General features: G+C 37.7%; 1 protein-coding gene across 2 annotated transcripts in view; it reads right to left on the bottom strand.

Moving 5' to 3' along the window:
- Positions 1-436: 436 nt before the first annotated feature.
- Positions 437-18,802, bottom strand: part of adamts6 (ADAM metallopeptidase with thrombospondin type 1 motif, 6) — an 80,389-nt gene continuing 62,023 nt past the window's right edge. For both annotated transcript variants that reach the window (XM_042732217.1, XM_042732216.1), the window contains 6 exons: positions 16,422-16,560; positions 13,883-14,012; positions 11,109-11,313; positions 10,844-11,020; positions 7,401-7,557; positions 437-4,868 (listed from right to left, as the gene is read on the bottom strand). In XM_042732217.1, the coding sequence (XP_042588151.1) occupies positions 4,759-4,868; positions 7,401-7,557; positions 10,844-11,020; positions 11,109-11,313; positions 13,883-14,012; positions 16,422-16,560 (918 nt within the window). In that variant the 3' untranslated portion in view covers positions 437-4,758. The remainder of the gene's footprint in view (positions 4,869-7,400; positions 7,558-10,843; positions 11,021-11,108; positions 11,314-13,882; positions 14,013-16,421; positions 16,561-18,802) is intronic.

Here is an 18,802-nt window from a genome sequence, read left to right as displayed (position 1 = left end):
CTTCCAAAAGAGGACACAACTAGAAATCAGTGGTTAAGTTCCGGAACTGTTCAACCCAAATATTCAGATGTGTCCAGTACATTTTATGCAGGACTGTTTCCTGATCCTGGGAGAGCAGACTACAAGAAAGATGAAAGAAAGCAAGTCTTTTGGGTTTAGAATTAAACAACCCGTTGTTCTCAGGCAGTAAACTTATTTATATATATTTATATATTTATTAAATTATATATTTATTTATATATATATATAATTTAGATATGTATAACTTATATATATATATATATATTATATATATATATAAAAATATATATATATATATATATATATATATATATATATAGGCCACAGAATATATTTATTTATATATATATATAATTTAGATATACATCTCCCATTTGTGGTAGGCCACAGAAAAGAACATCTAAGCAAACACAACCCCTTTAAAGTCATTTTATTCAGGATCCATTACATATTGTTGGATTCACCAAGGGTACAAGCCAAAGGACTGAGAATGTTAAAGTTACTATGGGAATATTTTTGTCCTTACCCTTTGACACCATTTACTGTTATTTATTATTATTTTTTTTGTGAGCACTGGCCCTCGAGAAACAGTGCAGTAATATCATATCAACAAACACACACTCAAACGCACCGAGTCACACAAAAGCATTCTGACGTAGTTTTAAGAGCACTCTAGTAGCAAATAAGACACATTCAAACTCACATTTTACCAAGACTAAAACAAGATTGTGAAGGGTGTTATTCCACTGCATCAATTTCACTAGGCTAGATTTCAGTTTGCATGCAGTGAAACATACATAAGACAAGTGACACATGGCAATAAATTAGCATATAATTTACAAAAAAAAAAAAAAAAAGAAATAAGTGTACCAACATTAATAATACTGAATATAAAATGTAAGCAACTATTCACAAAAAAAAAAAATAAAAAATGCAAAACTCTCTTCTATAGGTACAGGTTAAACGATGTGACATTCAAAGACACAAGTTCACAGCGATCAGTACCAGTTTCATTGAGTGTCTTTTTTTTGAGTGTCTTTTTTTATTGAGAGTCCATGTCCCAAAGCCAGTAAACTTGTACTTCAAGCCTTAGGATTTTACAGGATGCTCAGCATGTTGGGCCTACAATTCCACTGTTCAATGTTCACTGTTGAATAATCCCAGTATAAACATTTTATAATACATAATCGATTAATATTGTATTTGTGGCTACAAAAAAGTAGCAGCAGCAAAAGTAGAATGGTTGTATGATTAAAAAACATAAAAATGTCCCATAACTTCTCAATTTTAATAATCTATTGTGTCCTGTAATGAAGGTAAGATCTAAAATTGATGCTCTATCACTTGACGTTCCCTTGGCTAAGAGAGAGCAGGGTTAAGTCACTCAGTCATGGAGTTGATGGAAAGTTTACAAACATAAACCAATGTGAAGTAAAAGGGCAGAAAGAAAGACGGACAAAAGCTTTGTTCCAAAACCTAGCAAGCTGCTTTTCTTTGTGTGGCTTAGTCAGCTGCTTTCCATGTCAAGAAACATGACTTAGGCAAGTATGCTAACATGCGGTCCTGTTGAACATACTTAACATGTGTCAATGCTAAGAATGTGACGTGGTCCAACATGTTTGTGTAGAGTATATTTCAGGCCTAAAGCAGCATCGTAATGGGATTTCAAACACTATGTAGGCAACAACCCCACATGCCACACAAATAGCATTTGTTATGTGCGCAGTAAACATGATGCACAATTGATTTCAGTAGCTAAGCTAATGACACAAAAGTCCAACAAGCATAAAAATGCATAGCAAATATTTTTCACTTTGTCCGACACTGAGCAATGCATTCTGGGATTGCCTTTACAAAATAAATGTGATTCCGTTTTTAAATGTGTTAAAAAAAAGGGTCTCATAAAAAGGAACAGCCTACTTTTTGGAATGACCGTTGCACCAGAAAGACCTATGATGCCTTAAAAAGATGGTCTAGGTAGGGAGCTCACTAGGATTTGGAACAGAGCTAAAGTATTCTTGGTTTTCTGTCAGACCGCATACCCAGAATGCATCAAGGTCTTATAGCACCATGGGGCCAGAAGAGCTGCCCACTCAAAAGATGAACGGAAGAAGGGCAGTGGAACAAACAGTCCTCCACTGAGGAAAGAAAAGCACCATTGAGTGTGGAGGGTTTAAGAGTGTGGGCTGGAAGCACTGTGATCTCAGGGAAGGAGGAAGAGGGGGTGTTTTGGAGGTAGTCGATGGCAGACCGGATCTGCGGGGTCTGGCAGGTTACCCAGGCACTGGCCCTTCACTTAACTTTACTAATGCATCAGCATCACAGACCTGGAGATCTCCAAGCAAGTCATCCCCATGCTGATGGATTGTCTGTGTATTCTGCTGATAATGTGGCGGAGTGTGGCTGCAGCACGCATTTTGTGTGAAAATTATTGCGTCTGGAACATGCCGGTCCCCGGAACAGACGCATAGATGTCAGAACCCTAGAATTTAAAGCAGAATATGGATCCATAAAGCAGAATCACGTCAGAATCTCAATTAATGTCTCTCTGGAGTCCACAATAATTCTAGAGACACAATAGTAGAAACGTCCCTTTGGAACTGATCTGATTTTCAGGCCTTGTTCGAGTGTCAGACAATGGTGCAATTCTTTGGCCTGTGGTCATGTGATTCAGCTCAGTAAAACAGGTGGCTAACTCAACGGAACATCTGGACACTGAAGCTCTAATTGAGATTTCTTCTGCACAAATTCTGCACCAAAGCACCCAATCACACTACCCTGTTTGTCTTTGGCCATTGGGTTCCTATCTGACTTTCAAAAGTTATTGTCAAAACAACTTTAGTTTAGAAGTTTAAAAGTTCCTCAAATGGTAGAGCCTGGCTCAAACCATGCCAAGGTCAAGGGTTGTAAACTATGAATGCAATGGAAGTTGCTCTGGTAAAAAGCATTTGCCAAGTGATTAAATGTACATAGAAGTTCCAAGTTACGGATTTAAATTAAACCACATGCATATCTAGTACGATCTCAATCTAACCGCAAAAAGAAACAGGTCAGGCAGAACAACATTGCCTTACCATCTAGGGGTGTCCAATCCTGCTCCAGGAGGGCCACTGTCCTACACTGGCTGTGATGAGAGAATTTGCAAGAGTCTGGAATTCAGTAAACGAACGCACGCACACTCAACAAAGCTGATGAGTTTCAGCGATGACTCATCTGAACGCCTCTGATTAGCCACTGCATTCCTAAGCTCAACAGAATCGTGTGGGCTTGGTTATAATGCACAAAAACTGTAAAAATGCCTAAAATGCAATACGATGCAACACAGTGTTGCCAAGTCTGCGATTTTCCCGTGGAATTGGGCTACTTTAACTCTGTTGCCGCGGTTTGTTTTTCATGTCCGCAGGTTGAAGCGACCCCAATAACGGGATATTTAGACCCTGGAATGCGAATATTACTAGATGATCCCCACCGAAAAACGTGTATTTTACCCCAGGAATGTGATTTTTACCATGAAGGGAACCCCCCTCGAAACGTGATTGGGCTAGTTTTGAGTAGCAGTTGGGCATTTTTTGTTGCAAAAACCTGTCAACCCCGGTGCAACATGAGCAGATCTTAATCTAATGCCACAATCAACACTTTCTATTAATTTTCACATTGTTAGCAACAGACGCAATATATTTAATTTGTTAGTGCAGGAGCATTTTTGTCCAATTTAGTGGCATTTTTGCCATAAGACTAAGGGCTAAACCTTCCCAAGCCTTACACACGCTCAGCCTATGCCTTACAGGAGTAGGACTGGACACACCTGATCTGTACTTTTAATCAAAAACCAAAAGTCAATTCAATCTATACCAACCCTGCTCATGGAAGGCTACCATCCTGCAGAGTTTAGTTAAAATAACAGGCAGATGTGTTGGAGCAGCTTGGAACTGAAGTCTGCAGTTCTCCAGGAGCAGGATTTGGTTACCCCTGATCTATACTACTTTGTTTTTAGGAGTGAAAAATATCATTTGGATTGTTATTTTTCCCTTAAGCCTAATGCATGTTGTAGTCACCAAGTTTCAGTACTATAGATGTTTGGAAAAGTTGCTATCAGACTGCTGTATTGGATGCCGGATCACATGAATGACAGTGTCTGCACTCCGGTTGTTGGTTACGGTACTATGTCACACCATAAACAGTCTCTGACACTCATGTTGCCTCAAATCGCCAACTCCTATTCAAAACAAATGACTTCCAATCAATCTGATGCTGCCAGTGTGAGCAATCATTGTCGGTTTGAATGCTCCTGAATGCAGTGTTGCCAACAGAACCATGTTAGGAGTGTGTTTGCAGGTCCCAGGGTTACTACAATGTCCCAAACTCCCTTATGTGGGTGCTTTGGAGTAAACCTCTGCCGTGCTACTTCTGTGAGTGTTGTGTCCAGCACTTTGGATTCTAACAACAGAAAGACATTGATAATAATAATAACCAATAGCAATTATTATTATTATTATTATAAAAATAACAACAATAATGATCATTTTATACATTCCCACTTCACAGAAGTGAAAATAAAACAGGTGTCAGCGCAGTGCTGAGCAGTGGTTTGGATTCCACAGGGCTAAAAGCAGTTGTGTGTGTGTTGATTAGGGAGAGACAGGCTTCCTTCTTCTGTGCCCAGCGTTGACTTTTCTCTCTGCCAGTTTTCTCTTGCTTTCCTCGTTGCAGCATCTGTCTCTGCTTCTCTCCACGGGGTCAGTGTCCTTGGCACGTCTTGCAGCACATCTGTCTGAAGTACGCACGGCTGCAGAACTTGAACTTCAGCACCAATGGGCAATATGCCACCTTATTTACGTCTTTGCACTCTAGGGGAAGAGAAAAAAGGTGGAATGAGAAAGGATACGTGAAGGAGTGAGTAAGTGGTTGATACTGGGGAACCACAAAGGGGAAACGTGAAAGCTTGTTAAAGAGATAGTTCACCCTGAAATGAAAAGTCTGCCATCAGTTATTCACCCTCATTTGACTTTTTTTGTTGCTCTAGTGGAACAAAAGATTAATTTGCATTGGGACTGTCAAGCTCTGAAATCAGAATAAAGGTATCATCAAGAAAAATGAGTCAGATGAGTTTAGAATGACATGAAGGCAAGTAAATCATGACAGTCTTTTAGTTTTGGTTGAACTATCCAATTATATGATAGGCAAGTCTGTGTGGAACAGTGACTCAGGACTTTGATCAGAACCCAGAGACTGCTGGATCTACAACTGGCCCCAGCTCTCTCTCTTAAATCTCTCATGAGCTCTTCATTGGAATAAACACCAGCTACTTTGAAACCGAACAATCTTAAAGTAATTAAACTAGTCTTTTAAAGTTTCTATATTGACTACATTGAAGAATGTTTTACTCATATCCCTCATCGTTGTTAATGAAAAGCATGTTTGGAGGACCATCTTTTGGGTTCTTAGAATGTGAGTCATATTTCAGATGTCTGTGTGAATCTAGGTAGTAATCAGTGCATGGGTGAGCGGCTCAAATTTTCATATGCTAGTGAAAGGAAGCAGTAATGGAAAGATTTAAAATATGTCAACTTCACTGTATGGATGATAGCGGCCCATATAAATCTCACTGTCCTGTCATGCTTGTAATGACACTGAATGTTGGTACAGTGTCAGGTGGATGTTTTACAACCTGGCCTGTGCTAATGTTTATTTCCTGTCTGTCCCAACCTTGTTACATGTTGTCCTAATCAGATGCAACATGACAAATTTCTACTAATAATTTTTGTTGTTTAAGAGTCTATCCCTATTTCAGTATCGTCTTCTTGTTAATCCAGTTATTAGCCTTTCCAGTAATCCTTTTGTAGCAGAGGTAGCTACAAATATTAAATAGCACAAATAAGTAGTAGTAGTGTAGTAAATTGCAGTCATGCTAAGCTAGAAGGATAATTAGAATGATAAATATGCTAATCCTTACAGAAGTTAACCACGGTTTTACTACAAATAAAACTAAAAAAACATGGTTAATGTAGTTACCCTGTTGAAAAACAGCATATGCTGCTTAGGTATGCTTTGAAGCATGGCTGCTGGTTTGAACTGGTTTAAGCTGGTTCTTAGCTGGTCATGAGCTGGTCCTAAACAACTAGCTCCTGCTCATGACCAGCTAAGGACCAACCAAAACAAGCAGAAGCATGCTTCAAAACATGCCTAACCAGCATATGCTGGATTTTACAATAGGGTAGATCATGGTAACCACAAATTAGCCATGGTTTTGCTACACTAAAAATAGTTTAACCATGATAATTGTAGTAAAACAATCAAATTTCGAGAGGGAAGGTAGCAGGCTAGCTGGAGAGCTTTTGGAGAGTACACCAGAATGTAGTCAACGTGCGCTGTCTACTGAACGTAAACTTGAAAATTCACGTCAGACATGCAGAACATGCAGGATTTGTATTTAAACTGTATTTTTGCAGCTTAATATTCACAGACACTAGTATATATCACGTTTTAATTTAAGTGTACTGACCTACTTTTGGTTCATACAAAATTTGGCAAATTCCGTGACATTCCACGTTTTACCATTTTTATGACTCGATTCCGTGATTCCGTCCATGTTTTCCGCATCGCAATAATCATAGGGCCCTTCATTTGAGTGAATATGATGGACAGTTGAAAAGGTTATTCTGTGGGATTTCTAAACAGGCACTGAATAGAGTACCAATTAAAAGTTGTTTTCGGGTCCAAGGGGGATTCTGTAGGACAGGGACAGAATCTTGCGTGACCCTGCAGCACTGAAAAGCTAATAGACTTCCTTTGTGTCAAAGCCAAAACTCTTGAGTTCTCCTTCAAAAGAGGCCATGACTCGGGGCCTGGACACAAGCCTCTTATGGTAATTACAGCATCTAAGCGTAAAAAGAGAACGACCTGATTCACGGCACGGGCAGACGGCCATCTGCATTAGTGTGACAGTGTGCTGATGGTGCTAACTGGCCCTACCTCAATTAATATGTTTTCCTTATTAGACTCTTTAAACTGCCATGGCTGACGACAATGAAAGTAGACATTCTGTCACTGCTGTTGATCAGGATACAACTAATCCTATTAGGGTCCATTAGGAGAGATAATCTAACGCTGCTTCCCCAGTGAAGGAATCTGAATAGGGATCCATCTCGCGAGGGTCATGGAACTTTTATTGAATCCAGGATCCAGGCCTAAATAGTGTCTCGATTCCAAACTGAGGTAGTTAATAACAGGCAAGAACAGAACAATATAATCCTTTGTTAATTCAAAATTGAACGCAGAGGCCACAAACTTTGTAAATGTCAACACTGTGATCAAAGCCAGATGCAGCTCATACGAAATGCTCATAAATCATGGGATTAGCGGAAGGGTGATTGACTTACCGTCGCCACCGGAGATGGGTGTAGCGTCACATTTGCTTTCACACTGCTGCATGGTGTTTGGCCGTAGTGACTCTGGACATTCGGTGGAGGGCTGTCCCGTATATGACAGACACTGAACCGTCCGCATCTGCTGCCCTAGTCCACACTGAGCAGAGCACTGCAAAAACACATGGCGAGCCTTTAGTACAGCCTCTTATACAGTACATATGTCATAACTGGGGATGCAGAGATATTACAACAGATACTGATATTAACATTCTACATCTCTTCCTAATTCTATTAATAAATTATATTAATAAATAAAATCAGTTGTTTGCCACAATGAGCCAATTAAGTTGGACTTCACCTTGTCTACTTTGCAACCTATTCTAGCCAAGAACCATTGACTTTAACAGGAAGAGATTACCAACAACAGTTGGTTTGATTTACAGAGTATTTAGGGGCAAGCTAATCTGAAATCAAATTCAATTCTGAAATAAAGTTGAATATTAAGCTGTGCTCCAGGATATCTCTTACTTTCTACCAAGTATCGCAAACAAAACTCTCTCTCTCTTGAACTCTCAATGCCAGAACCGCAGGGAAATTTAGCAACTGGTTATTTCTTATAATCATAAAAACATGTTGACTTCTATAAATGCACTCTGTAGATGATTGCTTCCGCATTTAGTGGCACTCAGTGGTCACCGCAGCTTCCAGTGCAGTGCAGTGAATGGAAAATGTGAGAAAAAATAAGCGCAAAATTAAATCTTGATGAAGTTAGAAGACAAAGCAATACTGATATGATCTACCTTCACACTTAAAAGTATTTAAAGTTGTAAAACTCATTACTAAAATGTTGCATATACTACAGTTGCTCATACAGTGTGTGTATATACACACACACACACACACAGATACACACACAGACACACACACACATATATATACGATATAATTAGTTGTGAACGACAGTTATTAGAAATATGACAGAAAGAGTTTGCTACTACCAGATGGGTTCTATGGGGGAATTCTGTATCGGAAACTCGTTTGGCGCTGAGATTGTAGTGTGCATAGAGTCCATTGTGTAGAAGCCAAACCAATCAGACTGGTATAAGTGATTTTAGTCTGCACTTGGCATGTTTGTGTACAGTGTGTATCAGTCGGTCTATGGCAAGCTTGTGAATTCTGGCCCAAAATCAATGCTCCAAAACTAAAGAGCGAGAGCTACTTGCGGAATGTCATTGTAATAGTTTAATTGAATCTCTGACTACTGTCAGCTGTTCTACATTAGAGGTCTCGACGTTGCTGGAGGGAGTAAATTGCGTCTGTCTGAAATGAAACTGAGATGTATTCCAGTAGTCTCCTACCATGATGTAGCTCAGTGATTCAATGGAAAAACCAAAGAGTTGCCTAGCAACCCAATACAATACACAAATTTCGCTCATTAGTCACTCTTCTGTAGCGCCTAGTGTGAATGCCACAGAAACGCTGACGTCGCATGCCAAGACAAGGATCTGATGTGGATTTAGTCATAAACACGTGTAAGACCCACAGTGAAGGACCCCTCACGGGACTGGGAGCGCAGACATCTCAGATGAGTTTCCAGCAGCCTTCCCATTTCATCCCCTTCAAATTAAACAGACTTTATTAGAGTGCGAGCCCCTGACAGACGGCATATGTCAGTGAGGGCCTTAAGTGGGATTTGAACCAGTGACCTTTTGGCCCACAGCTCCATTCAACAGCCTCTCCATTATGAGAGTCCCAGATCAATGCAGGAATCATGGGATGGTGAAATTTGTACAACAGTAGTTGTAGCTTCATTCAGGTAGATGGAAAAATCTGGACTTTTGTTAGTTTAATATATTTTTCAGATCATAAATTTATTGTTGATTTTGTAACCTTCATTATCACTTGTAAGTGGTGTAGAATTTTACATGAAGCCAATATTGATGGTTTATATTATGTTATGTTATGTTATGTTATGTTATGTTATGTTATATTATATTATATACAACAGTACCTTCCGGTCCTTGAATCTGATTGGCTGAGAGGAGTGTTATATTCTAGTGATAACAGTGCTCCAACCGATGTTTGCTGATAGTATTTAATCTTTAAAATTTAGTTGTTTAAGATCATCACAATGACTAAAACGTGTCATAAACAGTTGTTTGGGCACATATCATATTTTCTGCAATGAATCCAAAAGCCAACAAATATATATATATATATATATATATATATATATATAGAAATCAATTCCTGAAGGATATTGTTTTTATTGTCGAGGGAACCAAAGAAAAATGCAAAAATACATCACAGAAATCAATTCCTGAAGGATACATTTTTATTATGTAGGATACAGCCCTACATTTTTTTTCTCTATATTGAATACTACCTGTCTATCTTTTGTTTGTGGTATTTTTAAAAAGATTTACTATAAGTCACCACAGTTATTATGATCGTAACATTATTTTAAAAAGAGAAACCACAGGATCTGTCGGAGAGTGATGTGTTTTGTCTTTTTGAAAACATATTCTTGGCATTGACAGAAAACCTTGTCTACTGCAGAGATAAACTTCAAACAATCTGGATGATATTACTACCACTTCCACACTCTTGGGCTGTTATACTCGCTGTCACTCACGGAAACACACGTCACTGGCTTTCCAGAGACACTAGTTTATCATGCGAGTGTAAATTCTGTTGACGTCAACTAAACACATGGTCTTTTTCACGCTGTATTAAAACAGGCTTTACTCAGCCTTTGCATTTTCAGACAAGACAAAACTGTTTCCTTTTGTTTTTTACATTCAAAATTATGCAAAAAACTGCTGGTGGGGTGTAAAAATTCATAAATCGGTGCTCTTTGGACATAGGATTCTTTTGTAAATCCAATGCACTTGAGTAGTGTGAAAAAATTAAAAAGCCAAAATTAAAATGGTTTTTTATTTTTTTCACACTACACGAGTGCCTTAGATTTATAAGTATTTTGTTTCCTTTATTTTTTCTAAATTGTCCTAAAATTTATTTTCCAGTGTGAATTTGATTGCATTTTACAGACAATTTGAAACTGTATTCACAATCAATTTTAAATGAAGCAATATTCATTCAGAGAAAACTTGATTCTAAAAGAGCGCAACAGTCGGGTTCTGGAGGCTCTGCCTCTTTAATCGCTGATGATAAAGTGCCCTTTCAGTCTGATCTCGGTGCCCCTGGACCACGATTTCATCTGAGGGAGATCTTGTATGTGCATGAGTAAATGAATGACTCAATGTTTTTGGTCCAGAGTTTCCCAGAAAAGCTAGACTGTATATAGATAAGACTACTAGCATACAGATGAACTCAAAGTGAACAGAAACAGACCAAAAGCAACCTGGAACCTTTTAAGCTGTCTGCAAGTTCTGGTTCTGTTAAACTCTCCTCATCAGGATGAATAAAACTGTGGATGAGTAAACTTGTATTACCTGTCCCCATTCCCCAGGGATCCAGCGTGGCGGCGGACAGCGACCAAGGCTGCAGCGAATACGGACTGGAGGTTTGTTGTGGTCAGAACAGAGGGCTGGCGGGAAGGTTTTGGTCAGGTCGCTGCTTTTACATAGAACTATGCGGTGCTTGAAGCCAGGGCCACACTTTGGGGTACACTATAAACAAAAACACAACAATATTAAAACAAGAAGATTACCAGGCATTCTAGAGGAAATACAAATACATAAAAACACATCAAGTCACCTCAGACCAGTCCAGCGTCACCCACTGGGGCGGACAGGACTGATTGTTGCAGGACTCTTGTTCTATTGGCCGATGGGTCAGACAGTGGCTGTCCTCCAGGGTTTCTTCCTCGGCGGGTCCGATTTTACGGATACACAAAACAGTGCGTGTTCGGACGCCTCCGTCACAGGTCTTCCCACATTCTGACCAGTCACCGATAAACCACCTGAAACACAAATATACGGGGTCCAAAATGTACTTTTTGATGCAAAAATGGAAATTCTCCATCCATAAATGATTCTTAACAACTACAGAACTGTATTCTGCATTATAAAATATTCCTTTGGTGAAATATGATCAAGATCTTGATTTTTATTTTTATATATTATTTTCAAGGGCTTAACGCAAATAATGTCTCGCCACATGGCAGTCTGGAATTACCGGGAAAACAAACTTCTGGCATAAATGGCCTGAAATGCCATTTTATTTACTTGCCAAAACCATACTTGCACTCTCATTTAGTTTTTGGACCCTGCAAATACACATTGTTAATGTTCAACAGGTTGTGAACTCCACACAATGGCAACAACAATTCCAAATTTGCGTTCAATTTGTCTTCATTTTTGGCTAAATGAGTTCTACACTTTTAGCTGGGCTGTGGAATACAGGCATTTTTATATAAATGTCTGACTTTTTATCATTTGTTACGGCTGAATTAAGTTTCGTGCGGTTTGTTTGCATTCTCTTGGCGATGCTCTGATAAAGCAACGGACGATGTGTCTTTTGAAACACTACAAGTAAAATAAAATTAAAGTTGGACATCAATTTTTAATGAAATAAAATCTGTCATTATCTGCAAGTTCATTAGAGAGAATGACCTCCCTGAAAACAACAGGGTGTTCTCGGATGACCATCATGACCCTTTCTGGGCCAGAGACTGCATTCCTCTGACATCAGGTGGAGATGGAAATAGATTGTAGATGATGTTATTAGCGATGCCCATCTTGGGGTTCAGGTTCACTAAACCCTCCTCTGGCAAGATGGAGGAGCGCAGAGGCCAAAACCATTTAATTCCTCCTTCCAATTTAAGATTTGCAGACACAAGTGAACTTTGCTCAGCTGCTCGCCCCATTGAAAATGAGCGCTAAGTGCGTCTGGCCGCCGCACACACGCATACTCCACACGTTTATGGATATTGTCCCTTGAGGGTTCATAAACTCTGCTAGCCAATACAATTAAACCCAGGTGATCACTCATACTTTTTTTGGACGCCTTTAAGATTTTGGCACCAAAGTCCAAATGAAAATAGGCAACATATGAAGAAATAAATCATGTTGCTTAGTTTTTAAGTTGTCTTCAAAGAGGCTCTTTATGGCCGGGGTGCTATGAAGACAAATTAAACATTACGGGTTGTGGCCCTTTGCGCTTTTTATTGCCGGGCAGCTATGTGCTATTTTGATAAGGCTCATCAAAACAGAATAAAATTTCTGTATTTTTTCATCCTAGGCTGGCAAAGAGAGCAAAACCTTGAGTATAAGCCACATGTTTAGGAAATTAGATATATTTCACCTCACTATTCAAGGAAAATTATATATATATATATATATATATATAAATGATTTTGTATGAAATAAATAAAAAAAAGCTTGTTTTTATAACCATTAAGATTTTTTTCTACACTGTGACATTCATTTCTTGACAGTTAAACCCTATTTCTCAGTAGCATACTGTAACAGAGTCTCGTGATGTGATGCAATACATCTTTTTCATTAAAATCTAAGTCTCGTAACCAGCTGTGACCATGACCAAGAGACAGGAAATTTTGACAGCTATTTGATTTAATTACTTTGGCGTCACGCTGGGTAGCCCTGCTTCTTGTGAAATATAATTTGTTCATAATCACACTACTCATAACTGTACATCAAATATCTTCTGATTGGTTGAAATATTGTCATGTTGTTCAGGATTATTTTCTCTTTCAATGTGGACAGAACTGCAAGGAGCAACGCATGCTTGTTCTACATCAGTAGCAGCACGCTCATGCATTGTGGTACTCTCCATAATGGTGGAGAACAGGGACGTGGAAGAGAATTGTTGAATAAAGTAATTTATTTGTGTTTTCTTTGTGGACAAGACGTATTCTTGTAGCTTTGAAAAATTACAGTTGATCCATTGATGTCGCATGGACTATTTTAACAATGTCCTTACTATGTTTCTGGTTCTGGGAATATTTCTGTTGCATTGCTGTTTATGGAGGGTCAGAAAGCTCTCAGATTTCATCAAAAATATCTTAATTTGTGTTCTGAAGATGAACAAAGGCCTTACAGATTTGGAACGACATGAGGGTGGGTAATTAATTAATGACAGAATTTTCATTTTTGGGTGAACTATCCCTTTAAAGTACAATTTTAAGAAAGTATGATAATAAGTTTTCATTATACTGAATGTAATTGATACTAGTATAATAATAAAAATGGTCAACGTCCAGATTATTTTTCATACATCATTACCGAAATGAGAATGACTGAAAGAGAATGAGAATTGAGAATTTTTTTTTTTCAAATTACAGTAATTTTGAAGAAAATTTACATTTAGAAAATGTGAAAATTGTCAAAAAAATGTCTTATTATTTTTTTATTTTAATCATATTTTCACTTTGTTTTTCAGTAGTGGCAATGGTTATAAATAGTCTGTACTTTAATTATTTAATATAATCATTTTTTGCTTTTTTCCTGATATAAATCACAAATTTTCAGATTAAGATTCAAATTACATCTCAAATTTGCTATACTCACTCCGGAGGACACGGCTCGGTGTTGCAAGGTCGCTGGTTCCCTGGCGGTTTGCCGTCTGGGTCGCAGTAGCTGTTTTGAACCACAGAACTGTCGTCCAGTCTTTTACAAACCACCTCCTGCTTCTGTGAGCCTGCAAAAAGACAATAAAGCATCACTTCATTCATCTGCCTGGCGCTCTCGGCTGGGAGATCTTTTCGACACTTCAGCAGCTCATGCGCAAGGCACTGTGTGGTCGGCATCGATCCTTGAGGTAAAACTACTTCTCTGTCTCTTCTCTAGGGGTCCACTTGCTGACAGAGCACTCTGTGTGGATGGAGGCACGGAGGTGATATTGTTTTTCCCTCAGTATTATATCTAGGTGTGTAAATGCCTCGGTTGAAGTGAGTGTCTTAGTGAATGACTTTTACAGAGAAGCCAATCTTTTCTTTGGCTCTTGGTTGTGAAAAGTGAGCCTTACCACAGTAATGGCAGAATAGTGTGCTACGCTATATACTCAGCGCTAGGAGCCATTGGTGCAGGGGCTCTTTGGGGCCCATAAGGAAAGACATTAGCCTCCAGTTAAGCCGGTTTATGCCAAGCTTGGCTAATGCGCAAGGCCACCTTGTGAGGTGGATCTAATAGCTGCCAATACGGCATTCTTGACTGGGTAACCGAAATAATGAAATACTCCAGTGGGAGTGCGATGACCCCTTTCGAGAAAAGAGATTTGATTCGCTGAACCCAAACTAGGGGGTAAATGTAAAATCTCATGACATCAGTTCATGATGTAAGACCGTTATCAGTGTTGTTGTCCATAACGATCAAAATAATAAGACGGCAACATTGAAATTTAATGGGAGTTTGTAGAAAAGCAGGAATCAAGTCCAAGCATCTGTAGCGGTGTGAATCAAGAATCATATTTAAAAGAATATTGCAGAATTTTTATGGCAGTTCACTCTGTGTTTAAATGCTCCCTGTGTGGCTTGCCAACAGAACAGCCGCGAGTTGTATTAATAACACAAAATTTCACAAATGACATAAGTGTTGCTCTGGGGTATTTCCATATAAACTAAAATGTGTTCAAATGAATTGAGCAACAAATGAGGTCGAGTTCACTGAGCCCGGAGAAAACCCTCCATGGACTAGCCTGCGATGTTTGCATATTTTGGTGAAATATAACAAGTATTTTGAATGTTTTCAATGGCCACACTTTAAAAAAAGCAGAGAGGAAAACTATTTATTGTTGTAAGAAAGCCATTTATTTCGGGGCAGCCTGAACAGTCTGGTCATATTTGAGGTGTGGGCTCACATTTACATGTGGTTACGACATTCAGATGTTGAAATAAGAGGCAGCCTTTCTGTTCACTGCATAACTTGTACATTAGCAGTTCAAATTGATGGACCATATAGTCATATGTCAGATAAAATACACATTTTATCATTCTGTTGGATTTTATTACTAATAAAAAAAGATGACTCGGCTGAAAACACCAGAATGAATTTCCAGTCCAATACAGTTCACAAAAAACACATAGCAAAGCAAAATGGAGCTTTTCTGATTCAAAAAGAACATAAAATTATTAAAGTAGTCCAAACCAAAATTTCAGTTGGTATTCGCTGATAATTATGAAGCAGATCTGTTCAATTCATAATGAATAATCAATTATAATCAATTCAAATTCAAAATGGTTTTGTGAACTGGATAAACTGATTAATTTAAAAGACCAATTATTCAAGAATCAGACTTTGCTGCTTCTCTCATGTACTCTCATTTTTCAAGCTCAAAAGCTCAGTTCTTGTTCACTGTAACTGAATAGAAAATTATTCAAAATGTACACTTTTGTGTTGGACTCCCTGTTGACAGAATTTTTTAGTTTTGGTGAACTATCCCTTTTAGCTAGTTTAGCCTGGCAGGGACACTATCAAGAACATATTTTTGTCTGTCCACTTATTTTTCACATTTTCATCTATTTTTATGTAAATGTTGGTATATCACATAAAAACACTTGATGGAACCCCAGGATGCTTATACATTTAAAAAATGTGCATAAAAAACTTGCGCTCAATTGCGTCTGATCTTTGTTTACCATGTGACTAAACTACAATGGGAACACATTTACTAAATAAAAAAATTGATCTGCATCAAAAAAAAGTCATGTGACTTTGCCTCAACAGATGATGTGATTGGTTAACTGGATAACTAATCAAACACCATCTCAAATGTTAGATCATTAATAATTTTTAAATGCCTGAGCCAAAATCCGCCATCAAAATTATTTAGTATAATCACCTCCTATAACTAGACTGCATTCCCAAACATCAGGCATCCTGATTTATTATGTAGGCCTAGTGAAAAAGAGCCACAGGATGCGGCAACTTTCAATGTTATTATCAATACTTTGCACCTGTTTCCAAGGAAGTGAAAATTTTGTTCTCTTGAACGCATGGGATGGAAACTTTGCACATAAGTTAATTTCACAACTTTGGATGGAAACATGGCTAATGATCAATAGGTACAACAAATTTTCTTAGTAAGGATGAGAATGATTGATTGTCTTACCTCCTGCGCATGTTGCTGAGCACTCAGACCAGGGCAGATGGTGCCAGGAGAAGCCCACTTCATTGTCCCCACTTCCTGTACGCTGGATCGGCACATTGAACTTGTAGTGGATGCCAAAGTTTTGTTCCTGAAGTAGCACCTGAAAGATTAAATTTTTTTTATTTCTGTTGCTAGTATACTGCCTTAATGAAGATTTCATGGTCTGCCTGGTTAAATTTTTTTCTAAATTGTGGCAATTAGCAGACTGACGGACACAAAATTTCAGTATATTACTAGTAGATGGAATTTTAGAGTAGTTCATAGCGGGGCGGTGCACATTCTTTGGTGGCATCAGCCAGTCAGTGTTGTTGTGATGTCATTTCCCTGCCTGACTGGCTAAAAGTTGAACAATTGAATGTGTCCATGAGCAAAGATGGATGCAGGCAATGTATGTCCGAGGCTGGATGCGCCAACCAAGCAACTGTCATTGAGATGAATGAGAATTTCTCCAGGTATTATAGACCTCCATGGGCTTTTGCCCCAAGGATTTTGGCAAAGGAAGTTGGTATTGGATGGGTGACAGAAAGACAAATACTGAGGTCTTAAAAATGCATGAAACAGAGCAATCAAATCATTAAGAAGCGGAGATTTTTTTGGATGAGCCCAACTTCAGTTCAGCTTGAATGAGCAGATACTTAGCATATCACATCAGCTTGTAATTGTGTGTGTGTTATAAATTGGAAAGCCATGTTAACCAGTGTGGGGCACAATGGAATGGCTTGCGGTGCACTGGCCACTTGAATGTTTTCCAGCGGTACTGCGACCAGGCCTGGTATTTCCAGCACTTTTGTCCAGGCGAAAGCCATTGTGGTTGCCGAGACGGGGATTTTCAGAATGAACACACACACGCGTGCTAAAGCATGTGCAAATGAGCACTCTCATTTGGCCAGACAGAGGTTTTTAGTGCAAACATATATAACGGTTAACTCTGAAACCGCTAGCCAGAGTTCATTTGAGGTTTGTACACAGATGTGGACCTTATTTAGAATGAGCCAAGCAATTTCAAACTGCACATTCAGAACACAAGCCTCTACAGTATCACTACTGTGACTTTACTATAAGACAACTTGACTATGTTAGTTTGATAGTCTGACAATAATTCAACGATACCCGAATAGTTGTGTAAAAGCCTACTGCAATATGAAATTGTATTTAACTATACTTAATGACTAAATTTTTGAATAAACTATTTTTATGTTGCAGCTAGAATGTACTGTAAATTGTCCAATTATGTAAAACATTTTAATTTAATTTAATTTAATTTTTTAACATAATTAAAAACTGTCACACACAACATTGCATTCTGTACTTGTAAATGATGTTATGTATTTAAAAAATTTCCATAGCATGTAAAAATTTTACAGAGACACATTAAACTTGTATTAAACATACAAATGTTGTCATGTTAGATGTTTGAATATTGCATATGAAACAACTCATAAAATGTGTTTTATGTAAAACCTTCTTAAACAAATATGATTATGTACAGTACTTAAATGATTTTACATATTTTTAAAACTTTAGCCAAAATGTACAAATTTAAAACTCTAGATTACTAATAACTAATTAAACAACTGCATTATGTGCTTTCAAACAACTTTAACTAAACAAACACTGTCACAAATAATTTCGCTATGTAGATTTAAGTAATAACTGATCAAACCAACAATTTTTAAATACTTATGTTAATTACAAACTTTGTGTTTTAAAACACTAACCATTATGTAAAAAATATATATATTTTACAAAAAAACTTTAAAACTTTAGAAAAAACTAATAATTACAGCAATTAACTTTGCATATTTTAACAACTAATAACTGATTAAATCAAACATTGCTGGATATTTACGTGATGTACTTTCAAACAACTTTTGTGTTGTAACACCAGCCGTAATGTAAAAAATACAATTTTACTAAAACATTAAAACTGTAGATAACTAATAAGTACAAAAACATTGTCAAATAACTGCTAAAGTATATACACTTTCAAAAACTTTACATTTTAACATGTAATAATTGATTAAACAAAAATGTTGCATAATTACGCTATGAACTTTCAAACAACTTTACATGTTTTAAAACACTAGCCATTATATGTTTTATAAAAATTTTAACAAACAAGCAAAATTGTCATACAAATTCAGTAACTGTGCAATAAATGTATTTGTAAAACACTAGCCATGAAATAAAATGTTTTTTTACATAAAAATTTAATGAGGTCACTAATTACTTTTGTTACTTTTACTGAAAGGAAAGTGGAGAAGTGGCAGGGGGGAAAAAAAAACAGGTAGAAGAGAGAAAAGGGAAATACACTACACACTACTACATGCAAACTCAGTTTT

The sequence above is a fragment of the Cyprinus carpio genome, chromosome B10 (genome assembly GCF_018340385.1).
Source record: "Cyprinus carpio isolate SPL01 chromosome B10, ASM1834038v1, whole genome shotgun sequence".
Lineage (NCBI taxonomy): Eukaryota > Metazoa > Chordata > Actinopteri > Cypriniformes > Cyprinidae > Cyprinus > Cyprinus carpio.
Note: the sequence above shows the minus strand (reverse complement) of the source record. Positions and strands in the feature narration are given on the sequence as shown.